Source organism: Pyricularia pennisetigena, chromosome 5, assembly GCF_004337985.1.
Source record: "Pyricularia pennisetigena strain Br36 chromosome 5, whole genome shotgun sequence".
Lineage (NCBI taxonomy): Eukaryota > Fungi > Ascomycota > Sordariomycetes > Magnaporthales > Pyriculariaceae > Pyricularia > Pyricularia pennisetigena.
The window spans coordinates 2,387,749-2,403,155 of record NC_043743.1 but is presented as its reverse complement, the minus strand read 5'-3'; the positions used below and the strand labels follow the sequence as shown (position 1 = coordinate 2,403,155).

Genomic DNA, 15,407 nt, shown 5'->3' with positions numbered 1-15,407 from the left:
AATCTAGAATACAAGAAACCGCTACGTTGCTCCGCTTCAAGGTCAATCTAGCACAAGGGGTTCGTTGTGCTCTCGAAGCCAGGGCAAGGAAGTCCACCTCACCGAGATTCACGCTCGAGGTGCTACTCGATAACAAAATCATTGTTTTGAAGAATTACGCGGGTTTCGGAGCCAAGCCAACTCGCCGAGGGCGCACATAGGCTTCAGTGCTGTTTTCTCACCCGTCAGGGGAACAAATTAAAGAGCATTCAAGCCTGCCCAGCACGATTTACCAGAACGGCAATTGAATCAACGAGAAGTCGAACCATACCTTTCATCCGGCCAAGATGGCCAGCAATGGACAGCATCCCAGCCCTGACTGTTGCCAGGACTCCGAGGACGAATACGACTCGAACGGAGATTACAAGGGCAATCACCATGGCCAGCTGCTTCTGACGGCCGAGACTTTTCAGAATGGATCAGCCTGGAAGGCCTCAAGCGCAGATAATCCGCTGGCCACAGCACTCCCAACCGGTGAGAATGGCTGCAAGAGGCGCAAGTACAACCAAAGCCTCACCGTGCCCAAGATCACCGTCACCTCTCCGGACGGCCTCGTCTCCTACGGCGGTTGGGATACTCCTGTCCGCATGGCCAGGCGGAAGAAGCGACCGGTTGATGCACAACTCCTCCACGTTGCATGGAGACCGGCCAGCGGTTCGGAAAAGCCCGGTTGCAGGTCATCGTCGCTACAGCATGAGCAGGGACAGTATACGCTAGCCACGATTGATGATGGTATCGCCAGGCTGGTGATGAAGAAGAAAAATAAGAAGAAGAAGAAGAAAAAGAAGAATGCCAGTGTCGAGGACAATGACGGTGATGACAAGTTGTTAGACTATGAAGAATATGATTGGGACGATTAGTCGGTATATAAATCGAGATGTGAGCGTGTGTATTTGCATGAGGCTTTGGATTAAAGGTGGATAATTAAATAAGGCTAGTTGTAAATCGGGTAACAACACTAAATAACGGATCAATTCCAAAAAACCGTCCTCTCCTCTTTCTCTTCCCTTTTTGTTGATGTTTCTATACACTAAAACGTCAGTCGCGCCCACCATTGATAGAGAAGATTACCCACTTTGGAATGAAATGGATTGTGATGGATGCTTGCATCAGGTACCTAACAATCGGACTGTTGGCCTGTGCGCAAAAGTTTGAATGGTGGATGGGCAGGTCCTGAGTTCAGCCCACCTGCCGACAGACAGTTCAACAGCGGTCCCCACATGACAATGGAGTCCCAAGGCGCAAAGGAGAGAAAGTCGGGTCCGCCCAGTGCATTCAATCAGTCAATCAGTCAGTCAGTCGGACTCCTTTGTCAAAGTGCCCAACCAACTAAACAACCTTAGTACCCCTGCTAAATAAAGACAAGAGGGCCTTTTCGATGGACAACACATCAACCGGACCAGCACACTTACTCGACGCTCACCTGTTGTAGCAGAACGGTCACCTCTAATTTCTGTTCACAATCTATCTCCATAGAGACTCTACCTTTCAGCTGCCGACACACCTAAATTATCAAGTGAAACTATGTCTTGACGGAGTTCTGGCCTACTCTGATTTCCGATAATTTGTTCGTCAAACCTCCGCCGATCCAGGCTACGACTGGCCACCTACCTACCTACCTACCCACGCAAACGCCTACTACGTACAATTACCCGACAAACCCAGTCTAACCCGGAGAAAAAGGGGTGGAAGCATCTGCATCGGCAGCAGCAACGGAGCAGATAGAGCCAACCAGACAGACAAGATCTTGACACACAGGTTGGCCCAAGATGTCTCTTGATTTGGAAAAACACCTCACCTTTGTATGGAGATAGCTTCCTTCCCACCCCGCCTTATAACCACCTCGACTGCATGCATGCATACATTACCCACTTCTTCTTCTTCTTCTTCTTCTTCTTCTTCTTATTCATAACAAAGCTTCGACTGCAAGACTTGTCCTTCTGCTAGCATATTTGCAGTGCTGACTCTGACTTCTTCTTCCGCCATATAGTACGGTGCATACCACTCCAACAAGGTCAATGTTGGCATCCACATGATCTGCGTGCCCTTGATCCTCTTCTCGGGCTTCACAATTGTATGCCCACGCCCTTGAGCCACCCATCCGCAACCCGGCGAAGCGCCTCATTTTCGGTTGAAGGCCAAGCGAAGTAACACATCTAGCCGTCGACTGACCCTTCTCCCCACACATTACATAGGCATCAAATACGGGCCCTCTGTTCCATCTGCCCAGCTGGCTAGTCATTCCACACCTGGAGCCAACGCTCGGCACACTGGCCGCCCTTACATGGGGAGGCCTGTACCTGCTGCTCGAGCCAGTCGCCGGTACTCTCTTGGCCATAATATGCCTGGGCGCCGCCGCGACTGGAAATCGCCTCATCGAGGTGGACGCTGAGACTACGACCAAGGCCGCCATTGTCGTACACGTTGTCTGCTGGATCCTCCAGTTCATCGGCCACGGCACATTCGAGGGTCGTGCCCCGGCACTGCTTGACAACCTCATGCAGGCCATTTTCCTCGCGCCCCTCTTCGTGTGGCTCGAATTTCTGTTCGCCCTGGGATACCGGCCTGAGCTCCAGGCTCGGGTTGAAAAGGCCGTTCAGAAGGAGATTGCCAAGTTCAAGGCGAGCAAAGAGGCCAAGAACGGCAAGGCGAACTGATCCTGCATCGGTAGCTGGGCAGCTTGTTCGTCGTATATGGTATAAAGAACAGGAGGATATCGGGCGATTCAACCGGGGGCGAACAACAGTCCTGATAGAGGCACGCATTACTAACTCGATGACATCTTTGGATGATTGACTTTGGCTACAGGCTTGTCGGGCTCCACCTCCATGACACAGCATCTCGACTAGTCTGTTGATCTTGCGTTTTGGACTTGACTGCTTAGCGGCAGTGGAATACTTGTCCAGAATTGCTGGCTTTGGATTCGGAAAATGAGCCGCTGCATGCGACATGCAGGTGCTGTGCAGCCACTCTGCATAAACATATGCAGTCTGCCCACCCTCGACACCCATTGATTTGGATATAAGCTTCGAGACATAGCAGGTGCCCTGTGACACAGCTCTCGGCAGGTCTTGGCGACAAACAGTTTTCTCTCGGAAAGAAGTTTATATCAAGTGGGGAAGAGACATGGTATGAGTGAAGGTGTGGTGTAACGTAGGGCGGCTCGCTGCAATATTTGATAGTATATTCCTGTCAAGAATGGAACAGAAAGAAGAAAAATGATATACAACATCACCTGCCAAAGCTTAGGGCCACCCTATGCTGGTTGTTGTACTTGGCAGGCATCACTTACTTGAACCCAAGCGAGTCCTGTGGGCTCTCTTATTTTTCGGAGTAATGGTTTTGTTTCTACCATTTTCTACTAATCAAAGAACGGAACCCATAATACAACTCAAACTGACGAGCCAGAGATATTTTTGCAATTGATAATTTACAGAGGTCTATGGGCAAAAAAAGAAAAGTCTTATTATTTTGGAAAAGGCACATAACCAACACAAAGTCGAACCGGCTCACTTTTTAAGACCTTTCTCGATGAGCTTGGCATCGGCGCAGACCCAATCTGGGCTCGCAACCCTCCTGAACATGGGCGATATCAAGCCACGCATTGTGGCCCCAGCCGACGCCGCGCGTGGACGGCTTTTAGGCTGCGTGACTGGGGGATGAGACTTCTTTTCGCGAGGCAGAGAGGTGTAGGTCTTGGAGGGGACGATGGCCTTGGTGCTCGGTCGTCTCCGGGGCGGGTCTTGGGTCTGCCACTTCTCGTAGGTGAAGCCCGGGGGCGGGCCGGAGTGGGAGCCGCGCGGACGCTCGGCATCGTGCCGGGCAACCTTTGAGGACGAGGCCGAGGCGGCCTGCTGCCTGGTACTACTCCTGCTGTTGCTCTCGACGACGTGCTTGGCCCAGGCGATGTTCGGGTTGGCCGGGTCGCCCGCCGTGGGGACGTAGAGTGGCACCTTCACGCGCGGCTCGGCCTTGCGCTGCTTCTTGCTGCGGTCCTCGGGCCCTCTGCTCCGCGAGGCCACGCTGCGGTCCTCGCGCCGGAGGCGCCTGGTCCGCTCCTCCCTGGCCACCCAGGCCTGGTCGGGCCGCTGCAGGACCGAGGCCTCGGACGTCGTGCGGTGTCTGCGGAGGGCGTTGCTGCGCGTCAGGTTCCGTTCGCTGTCAGGCTGCTTGACGGCGGCCAAGGGGGAGATGGGGTCGGTGGCGGCCAGCTGGCGGCCATCCTGGGGTTGTTTCTTACCTCTGTTCCTTTGTGCATGGGCTTGCTGCAGAAGCTGCCTCTGCCGCGACGAGAGCGGAGGCGGGTCCTGCCACGTCGGGCCGCGGTAGCTCATCATCTGGTGCGGCTGCATCGGGGCGGTGATGGGGCCGCGGCATCGGGCGCAGTACCACTCGAGGTCGACGGGTTGCGTGCGGACGACGCGGTCGCACGCGCGGTGGAGGCCCAGGCACTGGGCCAGCCAGCCTTGGTTCTGCGCCTTGTTTCGGTCGCACTGCTTGGTCTTTTGGTTGAAGGAGAGCTTGCACTTGGTGCATTTATCAAAACGTTGGATGCACATGACTGCCGCGCCTTGTGTTTGTGTGTTTGTTGTTGTTGTTGGTTTGGGGGGGAAGGGGGAGGGACGAGGGATAGCAAAGGGGGGTTTTTTTTTAAAAAAAAAAAAAATAAAATAAAAATAAAAAAAAGACTTTACCTTGAGAGTTTTATACCTGAAAAGGGGGGGGATTCAAACTAGTTGATTCCCTGGTGTTGATGAAAAGAGAGCCTAGAGGCTGTGACTTGGAGAATTCTAGTGCAGAGTTTCTGTCCAGCTTGCCACCAACGAAGCTCGGTTTGTTCGAATTGCAAGTTGGGATTCTCGTCACAGCCGGGCGATGCTCGGCTCTCTCAGGGTGAGTTTTGCTTCGGCAATACCTTCTATGTCTCTGGATGGAGAGATATGGTGACAGCAGAAGCAGCTGGAAGCTTGTCCTTTATACCACCAAGTATCCTCAAAATCAGAGGGATGTGCCGCTCTTTTCTTTGCATTGTTTGAGGGAAAGAGATACAATGGAATTGTTGAGTGTCTTGCTTTCCAGTACAAAGGAATAAAAGAACAGGCATGATGCTTTGTTATAACCAAAAAAAAAGGTCAGTAGTTCCATTGAGGCTCTCTGGATTCTTTGTCTTTACTTGCCACAAAGACCAGAGAGTACATAAGGAGATGAGCCATCCTTCCCGAAGCGAGTCTATATTCATCTCCGTAGCTCTCACATCAGAAAAGTCATACCAAAGGTATCAGCAATCAGCCATGAGCTTCGTCGCGAGATTCTTCAGCAAGGGGGACAAGGACGGAGTGGAGGTCACAACCCTCCAGCTCGACTCCCCCCACCAGCAGGACCCATCTTGTGAGGGCGACGACGAAGACTACATGACGCTTGCTGACGCCTACGTGGCTGACACAGTGGAGGATGATAGGCATGCTGCGCAGCGCCTATTGCGCTTTAAGACGCGCGAAGCCAAGCAAGTGCGGGCTAAGTGCGCGAAGGCTGGACTGTAATATTCTGGTATCAACTCGAGTGGATGTGCCGAAAAGCACAGGAGAGATTGAAACATGATGATTGGATAATTCAAAGACTCTTGTTTCTATTCATAATAACTCTTTCGTGTTGTGATCTATCGTTGCTCTTATCACTAATGAATGAATGCAAGTCCAAGGCTTGCAAAGAGACCGTCAGCATGGCCGCACATCTCGTCCCAGCCATAATAAATAGAGCTTACGTGCTCAGGCTGCCAAAATCGACAGAGTTGCCCGCATGCCTCCCCTGCTTCCCAGTAAAAGAAGCAGTGAAAGCTACGCTGGTGGTCGCGAAAACGGTATCCTAGAAGGGTTAAAGTCTTCATTGTGATCTGCTGTATGTATGAAAAAACCCACCTGGAGTATTTAGAACGAAGGGGATAGCCGAGGGCGATGCTGAATGGGTGAGGTATTTTGGTTCTGATCTCTGCTAGACTGAAGGAATGTATTTGCTGTGACGTATAGTAAGCAAATCAAGATTCCATCGACACTTGGCGAGAAGATCTGATGTTTCATGTATCACTATGTCGCATATATTCAACGTGTTTTGATATGAAGGTTGCTGTGAAATATCTCTCCCCCCAGGGAGTACGGTGAGGCTGCATATCAAGCCGCGATAGATCCCTCCATGCCTCGTCGTGTTTCTTGGGTCTGTGTTATTTTTTTTTTCTTTTTTGCATTGATCCCTTTGTTGAGAATCGCCAATAGCCAATTCATAGCTCTCCAACCCAGTGATATCTCCTAGCATTCGTTCGGAGACTGTAGTCCTGGTTAATATGGCTACATATTGTTGTCAGCTACAGCCTTGTCCCAGACATGGGTTTCTCCTTGCAGGGTTCAGGATGCTCAGGATGACCGAGACAGCAGGGGCACCAATATGGCTTATGGCAACTCCTTTCTAACGAGTACGCCCAACTTAATGAAGACCGCATGTAGGAATACAACGACACTTCGCATTTTTCCATCGTGTTTTGACGAGGATAACGATCTTTCCATATGCCAACAAAAGCAAACAGAATGCCGCTGCCTCAGTGTTTCGATGCGGTAAATGTCCAGTCGCTATCGGGTTCGTTGATCGACTTGTGTTTGGGTGAAGTTACAGAATGTGGAATCAATAGACCTAATTCCCCTCGGAGGGGCGTCGGCCAAATGATAGTCATTGCAGGTGAACCTAGGGCGGCTTAGCCAACTGAAGGAGAGCGAGACATTGAACAGCTTCGATTCACCAGGAGCTCGATACCATACCCACATCTTGGGTTGGGGGACATGAAAGGGCAAATGATTATCTTGATATGTGATTCTTTCCAAGGTAGCAAGGGCAGGGAAGTGCCTCAAGAAGCTGGAGTGCAAATCCAAGGCACGACGTGTATTTCAGCGATCGAGCGACCGATCCCAATGGGTGATAGGTGTAAAACCTTGTGATCCCCGTCAGTCGATCTTCAGCCCAAAATCAACTAACAGCCATCGGACTCATACCCTAGGGACTTTGGTGACCCCCTCAAGAGAGGCAGAGATGCATGTGTTAGGATGATGGAGTTGGAGTTGTGGGCCTGGTTTGCTCCAATACCTCGATCCAAGAGAGCAGTTTACCTTGTCCGCCAATCATAATGGAGCGAAGTTTGCAAGTGCCGTTTTAGGCATTTTTGGAAGCCACGACGTACGTCATTCGATCCTTATTCTTTATTTGTTTCTCCTTCCGTTTCGTTCGAAATTCGGAAGAGCAAAGAAGAGGAAAGAAACACGTTAATCAATCAGCAAATTGCCTTGCCTAAAAGCAAACTCTTTCATAAATTGAAATGCAACGCACCAAGGCACTCGATCGCAACCTCAAAAAAGAAAGAATACAAGAAAAGAAAAAAAAAACAAAACTTGAAGTGAGAGAACATCCGCCCACCTACGTCAAGGAACAAACACCGCTATCAACGGCGCACATCGGCGATGCTAAGTGCAAGGAAAGCTCCGCCGTGGTTGGACAGGGCTACCTGGCTTCCGTGATGGCGGCAGCTTAGATTTACTGTAGTATATTCTCGATTTTATGCTTCGTCATACTAGTACTACCGACGCAGAGAAAAAATAAAGTAAAATAAAACCCAGCGCTACCACGAATCTCCCCTGTCATCTTGCTTTGCCGGCTCTAAATCCCTGGCTTGTATCAGACCCTGCAGCGAATAATATCTATGCAATCAGATCGATGGCTTCTGATTTGCTCCCCGATCCTCCTTGCGGGGTCTAAAAAAAAAAAAAAGAGCAACGTCGGCTGTTGTACCGGTACGCAGAGCACATACTGGGGATGTGGCCATGGAAAGCTTGTGAGTTTGGCGTGGGGTACATGCTTCTACTCCCGTACTTGGTACCTCCATAATAGCAACCTTTACGAATAGTACCTGTGCGGAAACACCGATTTGACCACCCTCACAGATGAGCTTCGACCACGGTTCACATTGAAACTATACACATGCTTCCAGACCTGGCGCTGGTCGCACTTCCCTCGACCCGTCAAAAGTTGAGATTATCCGGACTGTTTTTTTTTTTCTCTCTTTTTTTTTTCTGTAGCTAGTCATAATCCATGTCTGCATTGCATTCGATGTCGGTTCGTAACCCTCAAGAAGAGGAGAAACAACTATCCCACACCGACCCTGACCAGACGATCCATGAAGCCAGTGGCGTCCGCCTGGAACCTCGAACTTCCTCTGCAGTAATAAAGGGGAACCCCAACTCGCTTTGCAGAGCAAGGTAGACGAAGCTTTGCAGCTAGCTCTGGTTCCACTAGTGCTAGATTTAGCAAGTCGGTTTACTCATCTCTCCACACCTGGATGACCGTTCGATCACAGAACCCCTTTGATAGTCATCGGTCCTTAGTGCGTATCTGGCGATCACGAAAAGCCTAATAATAAGCCGGTACTGGCGTTCCTTGCATGCCATATACGTACCCTATGGCGGATATATAAAGTCTTGTAACCCCTCGTGGAGGAACCTCATTTTGATTGTGAAAGCGTCACATCAGATCTGCCCCTGAATATATTTCCAATACAATAAAATCCCTCGAAAACATCAAACCTATCACCTACGTCCGCCCAAGTCCAAACAATACATATACATCATGGACTCATCCGCAGCAAACGTAACGCGGGAGCGCAGCAACTCGACCTCGTCCTCCTCATCGGCCGGAAACTCGCCAACCTCACCCAAGCCTCGCCGTGTATGTAGTTTCCTTTCCCCGCTTCAATACAGAAAGAAATATCTCCAGCTGGAGATCTATAGAAGATAAAAGAACAATTTTGCTTGAAATCAAGCAAGGCCAGAATTGCTGACTTGTTTTTTTTTAAAAAAAAAAAAACCACCTCTCTCCCCTAAATTAGAACTCAGCTGGACTCTTCGCATCACTCGAACAGACCAAACGTCCCACCGATCCCGCCTCCATCGCCAGACGCCAGAGCCTTCATGAGCAACGCCCGGCGCCAGGTCTGTTTGGCAAGATGTGGAATACGTATGTTGACAGGCATACCTCCCCCCATGCGTTAAAGGCTCTGACTTGGGGAAGAGCTAACTAATACTGAATCGTCTCTTGACAGCTGGGTTCGCGGCGTTCCACCGTCATAGACAGATCGGTAAGGAACATGGGAGTGAGGCCTTACAACAAGCCGTGTTGGCTATCTATTTTTTTATTTATTTTTGGGGTCAAAGGAAGCTATTTCTTCGTTTTGGAGTAGAGGCGAAATAGGTTGATATCAAAGTGAAAGAACAAATATATACTGCGATGGGTCAGATTGCGATATACACCCAATACCTTTCTTTTACAAAGTGCCTTTTCTTTAGCCACGTTAACTATAATTGCCAAAACATTATGCACAACTCACCTCGTACACTTGCTTACACCCAGCTCTCTTTGATCTTGGCAATGACACACAAATCGAATACAACCGACCAAGGTTACAACAAGGGACAATGGTGGCAATGCGATGCTGTTCTCCATATCTCACTGCCATCAAAATAAGCAAACTACCTCCTAGCTTTGTAATCAGATCCATGCAGCAAGCACTAATGGTATGTGACGTTTCCGCTTATTAAAGGACGTTTCTTGAACTTTTTGAGCGGGCCGGCACCACGGTGAGAGATGTATAGTATGGTATGTGAATCAAGGCACACCCCATCAATACACATACCAAACTTTTCCCGGGAAATTGAAGAAGAAAAAAAGTAGGGAAACCACGTAAACCGAGAATTGGAAAAAAAAAAGAAAACACCCTCTATAACCCTCCCCAACACCAGCCACACGAGCATGGCTAATTCGAACCGAAACAAGTCCCGGCAGAGACCCACGGCGTATAGCAAAAACTAAATACGATGTCCGGAGATGGCTCCATGGTTAACAGTAACAGACAGCCATTCGGGGGCCTGGGTTCGGGCCTAGATACGATGTTTTTCGCTCTCTGGTGATTTTATCACAAAATCAGTGGCCGCCCTCTTGATATCTCCTTGTCTACTGCTTTTGTTGCCTCGATCCTGGGTTTTGACACTCACCAAGCCGGGAGTAGAGCATGTACAACGCCATACGGTTGCACTCCTCCGTGCCCGTAATCGTAACCAAACGTTCGTTGCTGTTATCCTGAGGTTCGTTGATCTTGATGACACTGCCGCTAACTTGACGAATCTCGTTGATTTTCTGTCCACCCTTACCAATGATGGCACCGACCATGTCATTGGGTATGTAAATTTGCTGCGTCAGGCTGGCACCACCGGGGCCTGGCATCTGACCATGCATCGGTTGATGGGGAGCGCCATGTACCTGCGGGCCGGCATGCCCCACGTGCGGCGCTGGGACATGGGCTCCGTAAGCACCTGCCTGAGCTCCATAGTGAGGAGGCACCGCCGGGTTCGGTTGGTGAGGCGCGTATGGGTGCTGCGGCGCGTAGGGGTGTGCGGCAGGCGGGGGAATCTGGCCGGCGCGTGGATCGGGCCGACGCCCATAGTTGTCGCGGCTACCGTAGTTGCCACCCGCTGGCTGAGGGAGATACGGCACAACTTGCATACCACCGGGAACGGCTCCGACGGGGCCGCCGGCACGAGTCGCATACGCAGAGGCAGCAGGCCCGCCGAACCTGTCATTAAGCTGCTCCAAAAGAGTGCTGCCCACATAGTAAGTAGCAATGTGCACAGCATCCGCAACGCCCATGACGACCAGGGAACGTTCCGAGGAAAGAGGCAAGCATGAGTCTGATGCGTTCAGGCGGGCCCCAGAAGCTTCCTGAATCTCCTTGATGCGCGCGCCACCCTTTCCAATAATCGATCCTATCAAAATGTGAGGGATGAGCAAACGCAGTGGGTATGTCTTAGAGTGAGCACTAGATGGCTCAGACAGAGGCTCATTGTTCAGTGTCCGGATGATGAGACCAAAAGCCTGAGAGAAATAAAGCATCAGTATACCGATGGATATGAACATCGTGTAAAGTCACATTGAGTACAAATATTTACCTTTGCTACAGCATCGACAATGCCACTGACTGTAAGGATACGCTCTACTGCCCCCTTTTGATAGTCGCTCACGGTGCACTTGGCGCTTGACATCTGGCGAATCTTGGAAACATTTTCACCGCCCTTACCAATTATTGTAGCGGCCTCAGGGCTGGAGATGACAGCCCGAATGTGGATCCAAGCACTCTCGTCGTGCGAGTCGGCAGGAGGAGCGGCTGCTTGGGTGGTGTTTGCGCTGGTGGTGCTGGCGGCGGGCTTCGACTCTGTTTCGGCACCGGCGGCATCTCCCGAGTCGTCCTTTGTGCTATCCGCCTTGTCGCCGTTAGTCTTTCCAGAAGACCCATTGGTGTCGGGCATTGGTGGTACTCCGGCGGAAGCAGGAATCGGGGGGAGACCATTGGTGGCTTCCTTGGCGACATCTTCTTTGACTTCCTCGTCGCTCCGAACAAACTTATCAAGGGCGGGTCGTTTTGCGTCTGGCTGGTCGCATCTTGAGGGCGAGGAGGTGTCCTCGAGGGGACGTTTGGTCTTGGGTGTTGGTGAGGTCGACATTTTTCAACTAGATATCAGGTCTCTGCAACTCTTGTGTGTATCCTTCTTGTCACGACGCGTCGTCGAAAATCGTGATTTAAATAACTACTCGATTAAATGCGACTTATTTACACCTGGGGTTTTCTTCGAAAACTAACGGGTGTAATGGCGGGTGGGTGTGGTGCAGGTCGGGTCGGATTGAGGCTGAAGGGTAGCTCGGAGTTGCTGGACGCAAAGGTCGAGCAAGCGCTGGGAAGAATCAGGTTCGCGGTAGGGCCGAGGAAGGTGAGGATCGTGACCGGGATGCGAGAGCTCAGTAGAGAGAACAGGAGACCAAACGCTTGTGGACTTCTCGTTCCCGCGTGCTCCGTGATGCGTAGGTAGCTTCGGGCGGACGAGCGGGCTTCTTGTCTTTGGGACCGGGCTGGTTCAGGAGATGTGCCGGTACGCACAGTGAAGAGTATTTGATGTGAAATGGCCGGTGATGTGTTATGTCGTCACGGGAAAAGAAGATTTTTTTTTTCTTGTTTCTTCTCCGTTGCAACGAGGCTTTGATGGATGAAAATGTAAAGTGAAGGCAAGAAGAGAGATGAGAGATGGGTCTGGTGCAGGGCAGGCGGCGAGTAGAGAACCAAATCTCAAACCTCTGTTTGCTCCGACGTCTTGATACAAAACTACAGCCTCGCGAAGTTTTTCGTTCCGTTGTCGGCAGGCTGAGGCCCGGCCACAGCTTAGCGCTCCACCAGAAAACGAATTGAAGTACCTAGGATATTTGTGAGACTACCTTGGTTCGAAGGGTAGGCGCTGGATTGAAAGCCCGGTCAATCGTGGGGGGTGAGCAAGAAAATAACCGATCGGCGGGCTTCCACGCTTTTGTCTCTCTTTGTTGAGGGTCGAGCTTCAGGCTTGTGCAGAGAACAGATATTTGGGCTGTGCGAGGTTTTCGTATTGAAAAGAGTTGGGGACAAATGTGGCGTAAGCCAGGACTTGGTGGGCGATCGCGACAGCTACCACAAGCTAGAAACAACCCACAAAAACTGTGGGAACAACTAACTGGGTGGAAAGCAAGCCCGGGGAATTTTTTTAAACAACAGATCTGCACAGTTCAGTGCGGCCCTCTGATGTAAAACAGGTGGAGGAGTTACCTATGATGGATTGAAGGGGAAGGGAGATGGGGGAAAAAAAAGCGAGCGCCCTTGAAACTCGTGCCGGGCGGGAAGATGTAGAAAGCCCAGCTCAAATCATTCACTCACGGCACTTTACTTCTTGGGATCTGCAACACGGTGGGCCGTCGTGAGACCCACCGTCCTTGGAGCTAGGTCGCACAGAGAAGCATAGACGCGCCTGGCTTCCTGGTCACAATCTAACCAAGTTTGCTACCTAGGTAGGTGGTACCTATAAACTGCACATGTCTGTCAATCCTCCTTCACCTACAAATTTTTATTTACGTCCCATATCTGAATAAATAGAGTCAGTACTTTTGGGTTATCTATTTCTTTGTTTTATTTCGTTTATTGACTCGAAAGGAGTGTACAGACGACTCTATGAGTTGCCAACCCAAAAACAAAAACAAAAAAATTTTTGTGGTTGGCACTCGAGCCAGCGAATCTTTGGGTCTGATAATCCGTGTTTGTTCCCGAGAAGTGACGGCTGCCATTTCTGTGCAATACAGCACTTGTCTACTACCTACCGCCATCATTCAATTATTGTGATTGGGGACCTAGTTGCCTGCCTCGTCTACGCTCGGACGGTACGTTTACGTGCAGTTAGTTTCCCATCTGACCATCGGGCTGAAATAAATGCCCATAGCACCTTCTTTGTTCGGATCCATCAGCAATTTCAAAAAAAAAAAAAAAAAGAGAAAAAAGAAAAGAAAGAGAAGAAAAAAAAAAAGACAACCCAAACAACAACGCAGCGAGATACAAAGCGCGCCACGTCCAACCAACCTTTTATTGTCATAATATTGTATACATCGACGTCAGGATCAGGGGCGAACCGTTTGCTACCCTTCCCACGCCAGGGCGGTTCTGCTTCTTCATAAAATTTCTGCCGGTTTCAAGTGCTGCCAGCAAAGCTAGCCAGGCAGTCAGTCAATTTTATTGTTTGCTTTGTAGCCTGCATTGTATGACCGTGACCCTGCCACGCGTCAACAGCGACTGCACTAGGCACCTGGGGAAAAAAAGCCACCGGCTTGGAGCTAGGAGCTTGCAAGCACGCCGGCGCCAATTACCCAACAAGGTAGTCCCAGTCCGTTCGCCGAAAAGGAAAAGAAAAAGCAGAATTCGGATGTCATGGCAGGCATGTCCAGTCACGGCACAGTCGAGAGCGAAAGGCATGCAGCCAGCATGAATCGCTCTATTGTCGAGCTTGAGAGGATGGTCAAGGGACATGAGGAAAGCCTGCATAGAGTATGTTTCAAAACGAGCCCCTGGCGGAGGAGCAGTTTGCCGCGCCGCGCCACACTGCCACCTACCCGTGATATGCTTATGGCTAACAGGCTCATTCTGGGGAACACATGTAGATTTTACAGCCGAGCGGTACTGCCGCGGCCGTGCTTCCATCAGCCGTGGGATCTTTTGAGATAATGATCACGGCCTATCAAGATGTGGCTGCATCGACACCCATTTTACCCAGTAGGGATTCGTTACTGCCTGCTTTGCTGGCGACGCGTCGGACCCACAGGACTGTGGCCGAATCCCGTGCGTTCTTAGAAGCACAAGAGTCTGCTGTTGAAAAGGCTAGGAGAAAGCTTGAGACAGAGGAGTCTGGTCTTGAGGACCAGCGGATTCTCCGGAAATGCCTGGAGGAGCGCATTCAGTCGTTGCGTGGCGGGCTTGAGTCAAGCACCAAACCTACAACGGAAGCGATATCGCAGGCTCGCATCCAGGAGCTTAAATTTAAGAAACGAACCTATGACAGGGAAGCCTCGACATTACTCAGAACCTTCAACAAATTCATCGATGAACATCTCGCCCCACTGCTAGCTGCCGAAGAGCTTGGAGGTCCCGTTGTGGGCGAGATAATGGACATCGACTCGGATGGCCTGGTGGCAGGCTTCAGCTCACATGGCAAGCTCAAGAAGACATCGGGCACGGCAGATCCAGAGAAGCGGCAGCAGCGGATTGATGAAATCTGGGGAAGTCCTTCAGCCCGTCCAGGGTCCAAAACGAGGCAGAACTGGGACGAGACGGCAGCGGCAGGTTCTGACATGCGCGAACTGACGGAGCAGCTGCTGCAGAAACTCGTCGAATCCGAGGGTGACCACTGGGCGTCTTATGTCCAAATACCAAAGGAGTCCGCAGCCGCCAGATTCCTTATCCGTTCCAGGGTCGCACAGTTTCACCCCAAAGATGCGACCCGTTTGCGGCTCATTGATTTTGGAAAAGATTTGGATGACTGAGGTGACCGGAAATCCTCAGTGAGGTTGACTTCGAACCGACTTGACCCCGCGCGGCATGCTACGGCTTGACTACAGATGACTTGACCATTTGAAGCATAGTAAATTGTGGTATTTGATAAGTGCCTGCTAGTTACTACAACTCACTACGGACTTGGGCAATGAAATACGAGAGACTGCAACATCGTCCAGAATGGCAACTCTCATCCTTGCATGCTGTTACTATTCAGCAAAGCTGTGCAAGACTATTGAAGTCAGAACTGGGTGAGCTGACGGGGGTTACCCTGATGTGTGTACTGGGGGCCATTGGCCAATGACAGTCAATCATGTGTAATTCCATATTAGACGCGTCTTTCTGTCTTTCTCTGTCGCGTTGCCAAATCTCACCGCCAAAAAGTGGGGGGGGGGGG

At 50.7% G+C, this 15,407-nt stretch overlaps 7 protein-coding genes across 7 annotated transcripts; 5 read left to right on the top strand and 2 right to left on the bottom strand.

The window, feature by feature from the left end:
* Positions 1 to 326: 326 nt before the first annotated feature.
* PpBr36_08657 (uncharacterized protein) lies at positions 327 to 899 on the top strand (the record flags this gene model as incomplete). Its single annotated transcript, XM_029895785.1, has 1 exon — positions 327 to 899. The coding sequence occupies one exon, from the start codon at positions 327 to 329 to the stop codon at positions 897 to 899; it is 573 nt and encodes a 190-aa protein (XP_029747044.1).
* Positions 900 to 1,808: 909 nt separating this feature from the next.
* Positions 1,809 to 2,696, top strand: PpBr36_08656 (uncharacterized protein; the record flags this gene model as incomplete). Its single annotated transcript, XM_029895784.1, has 3 exons — positions 1,809 to 1,841; positions 2,030 to 2,113; positions 2,235 to 2,696. The coding sequence occupies 3 exons, from the start codon at positions 1,809 to 1,811 to the stop codon at positions 2,694 to 2,696; spliced, it is 579 nt and encodes a 192-aa protein (XP_029747045.1).
* Positions 2,697 to 3,548: 852 nt separating this feature from the next.
* PpBr36_08655 (uncharacterized protein) lies at positions 3,549 to 4,598 on the bottom strand (the record flags this gene model as incomplete). Its single annotated transcript, XM_029895783.1, has 1 exon — positions 3,549 to 4,598. The coding sequence occupies one exon, from the start codon at positions 4,596 to 4,598 to the stop codon at positions 3,549 to 3,551; it is 1,050 nt and encodes a 349-aa protein (XP_029747046.1).
* A 732-nt stretch (positions 4,599 to 5,330) lies between these two features.
* PpBr36_08654 (uncharacterized protein) lies at positions 5,331 to 5,579 on the top strand (the record flags this gene model as incomplete). Its single annotated transcript, XM_029895782.1, has 1 exon — positions 5,331 to 5,579. One exon carries the CDS (start codon positions 5,331 to 5,333, stop codon positions 5,577 to 5,579), a length of 249 nt encoding a protein of 82 aa, XP_029747047.1.
* Positions 5,580 to 8,697: 3,118 nt separating this feature from the next.
* Positions 8,698 to 9,197, top strand: PpBr36_08653 (uncharacterized protein; the record flags this gene model as incomplete). The annotated part of the gene is made up of 3 exons (XM_029895781.1): positions 8,698 to 8,796; positions 8,957 to 9,084; positions 9,170 to 9,197. The coding sequence occupies 3 exons, from the start codon at positions 8,698 to 8,700 to the stop codon at positions 9,195 to 9,197; spliced, it is 255 nt and encodes an 84-aa protein (XP_029747048.1).
* Positions 9,198 to 10,077: 880 nt separating this feature from the next.
* Positions 10,078 to 11,621, bottom strand: PpBr36_08652 (uncharacterized protein; the record flags this gene model as incomplete). Its single annotated transcript, XM_029895780.1, has 2 exons — positions 10,078 to 10,995; positions 11,070 to 11,621. 2 exons carry the CDS (start codon positions 11,619 to 11,621, stop codon positions 10,078 to 10,080), a joined length of 1,470 nt encoding a protein of 489 aa, XP_029747049.1.
* A 2,180-nt stretch (positions 11,622 to 13,801) lies between these two features.
* PpBr36_08651 (uncharacterized protein) lies at positions 13,802 to 15,000 on the top strand (the record flags this gene model as incomplete). The annotated part of the gene is made up of 2 exons (XM_029895779.1): positions 13,802 to 14,008; positions 14,122 to 15,000. The coding sequence occupies exons 1-2, from the start codon at positions 13,892 to 13,894 to the stop codon at positions 14,998 to 15,000; spliced, it is 996 nt and encodes a 331-aa protein (XP_029747050.1). The 5' UTR covers positions 13,802 to 13,891.
* Positions 15,001 to 15,407: the final 407 nt, after the last annotated feature.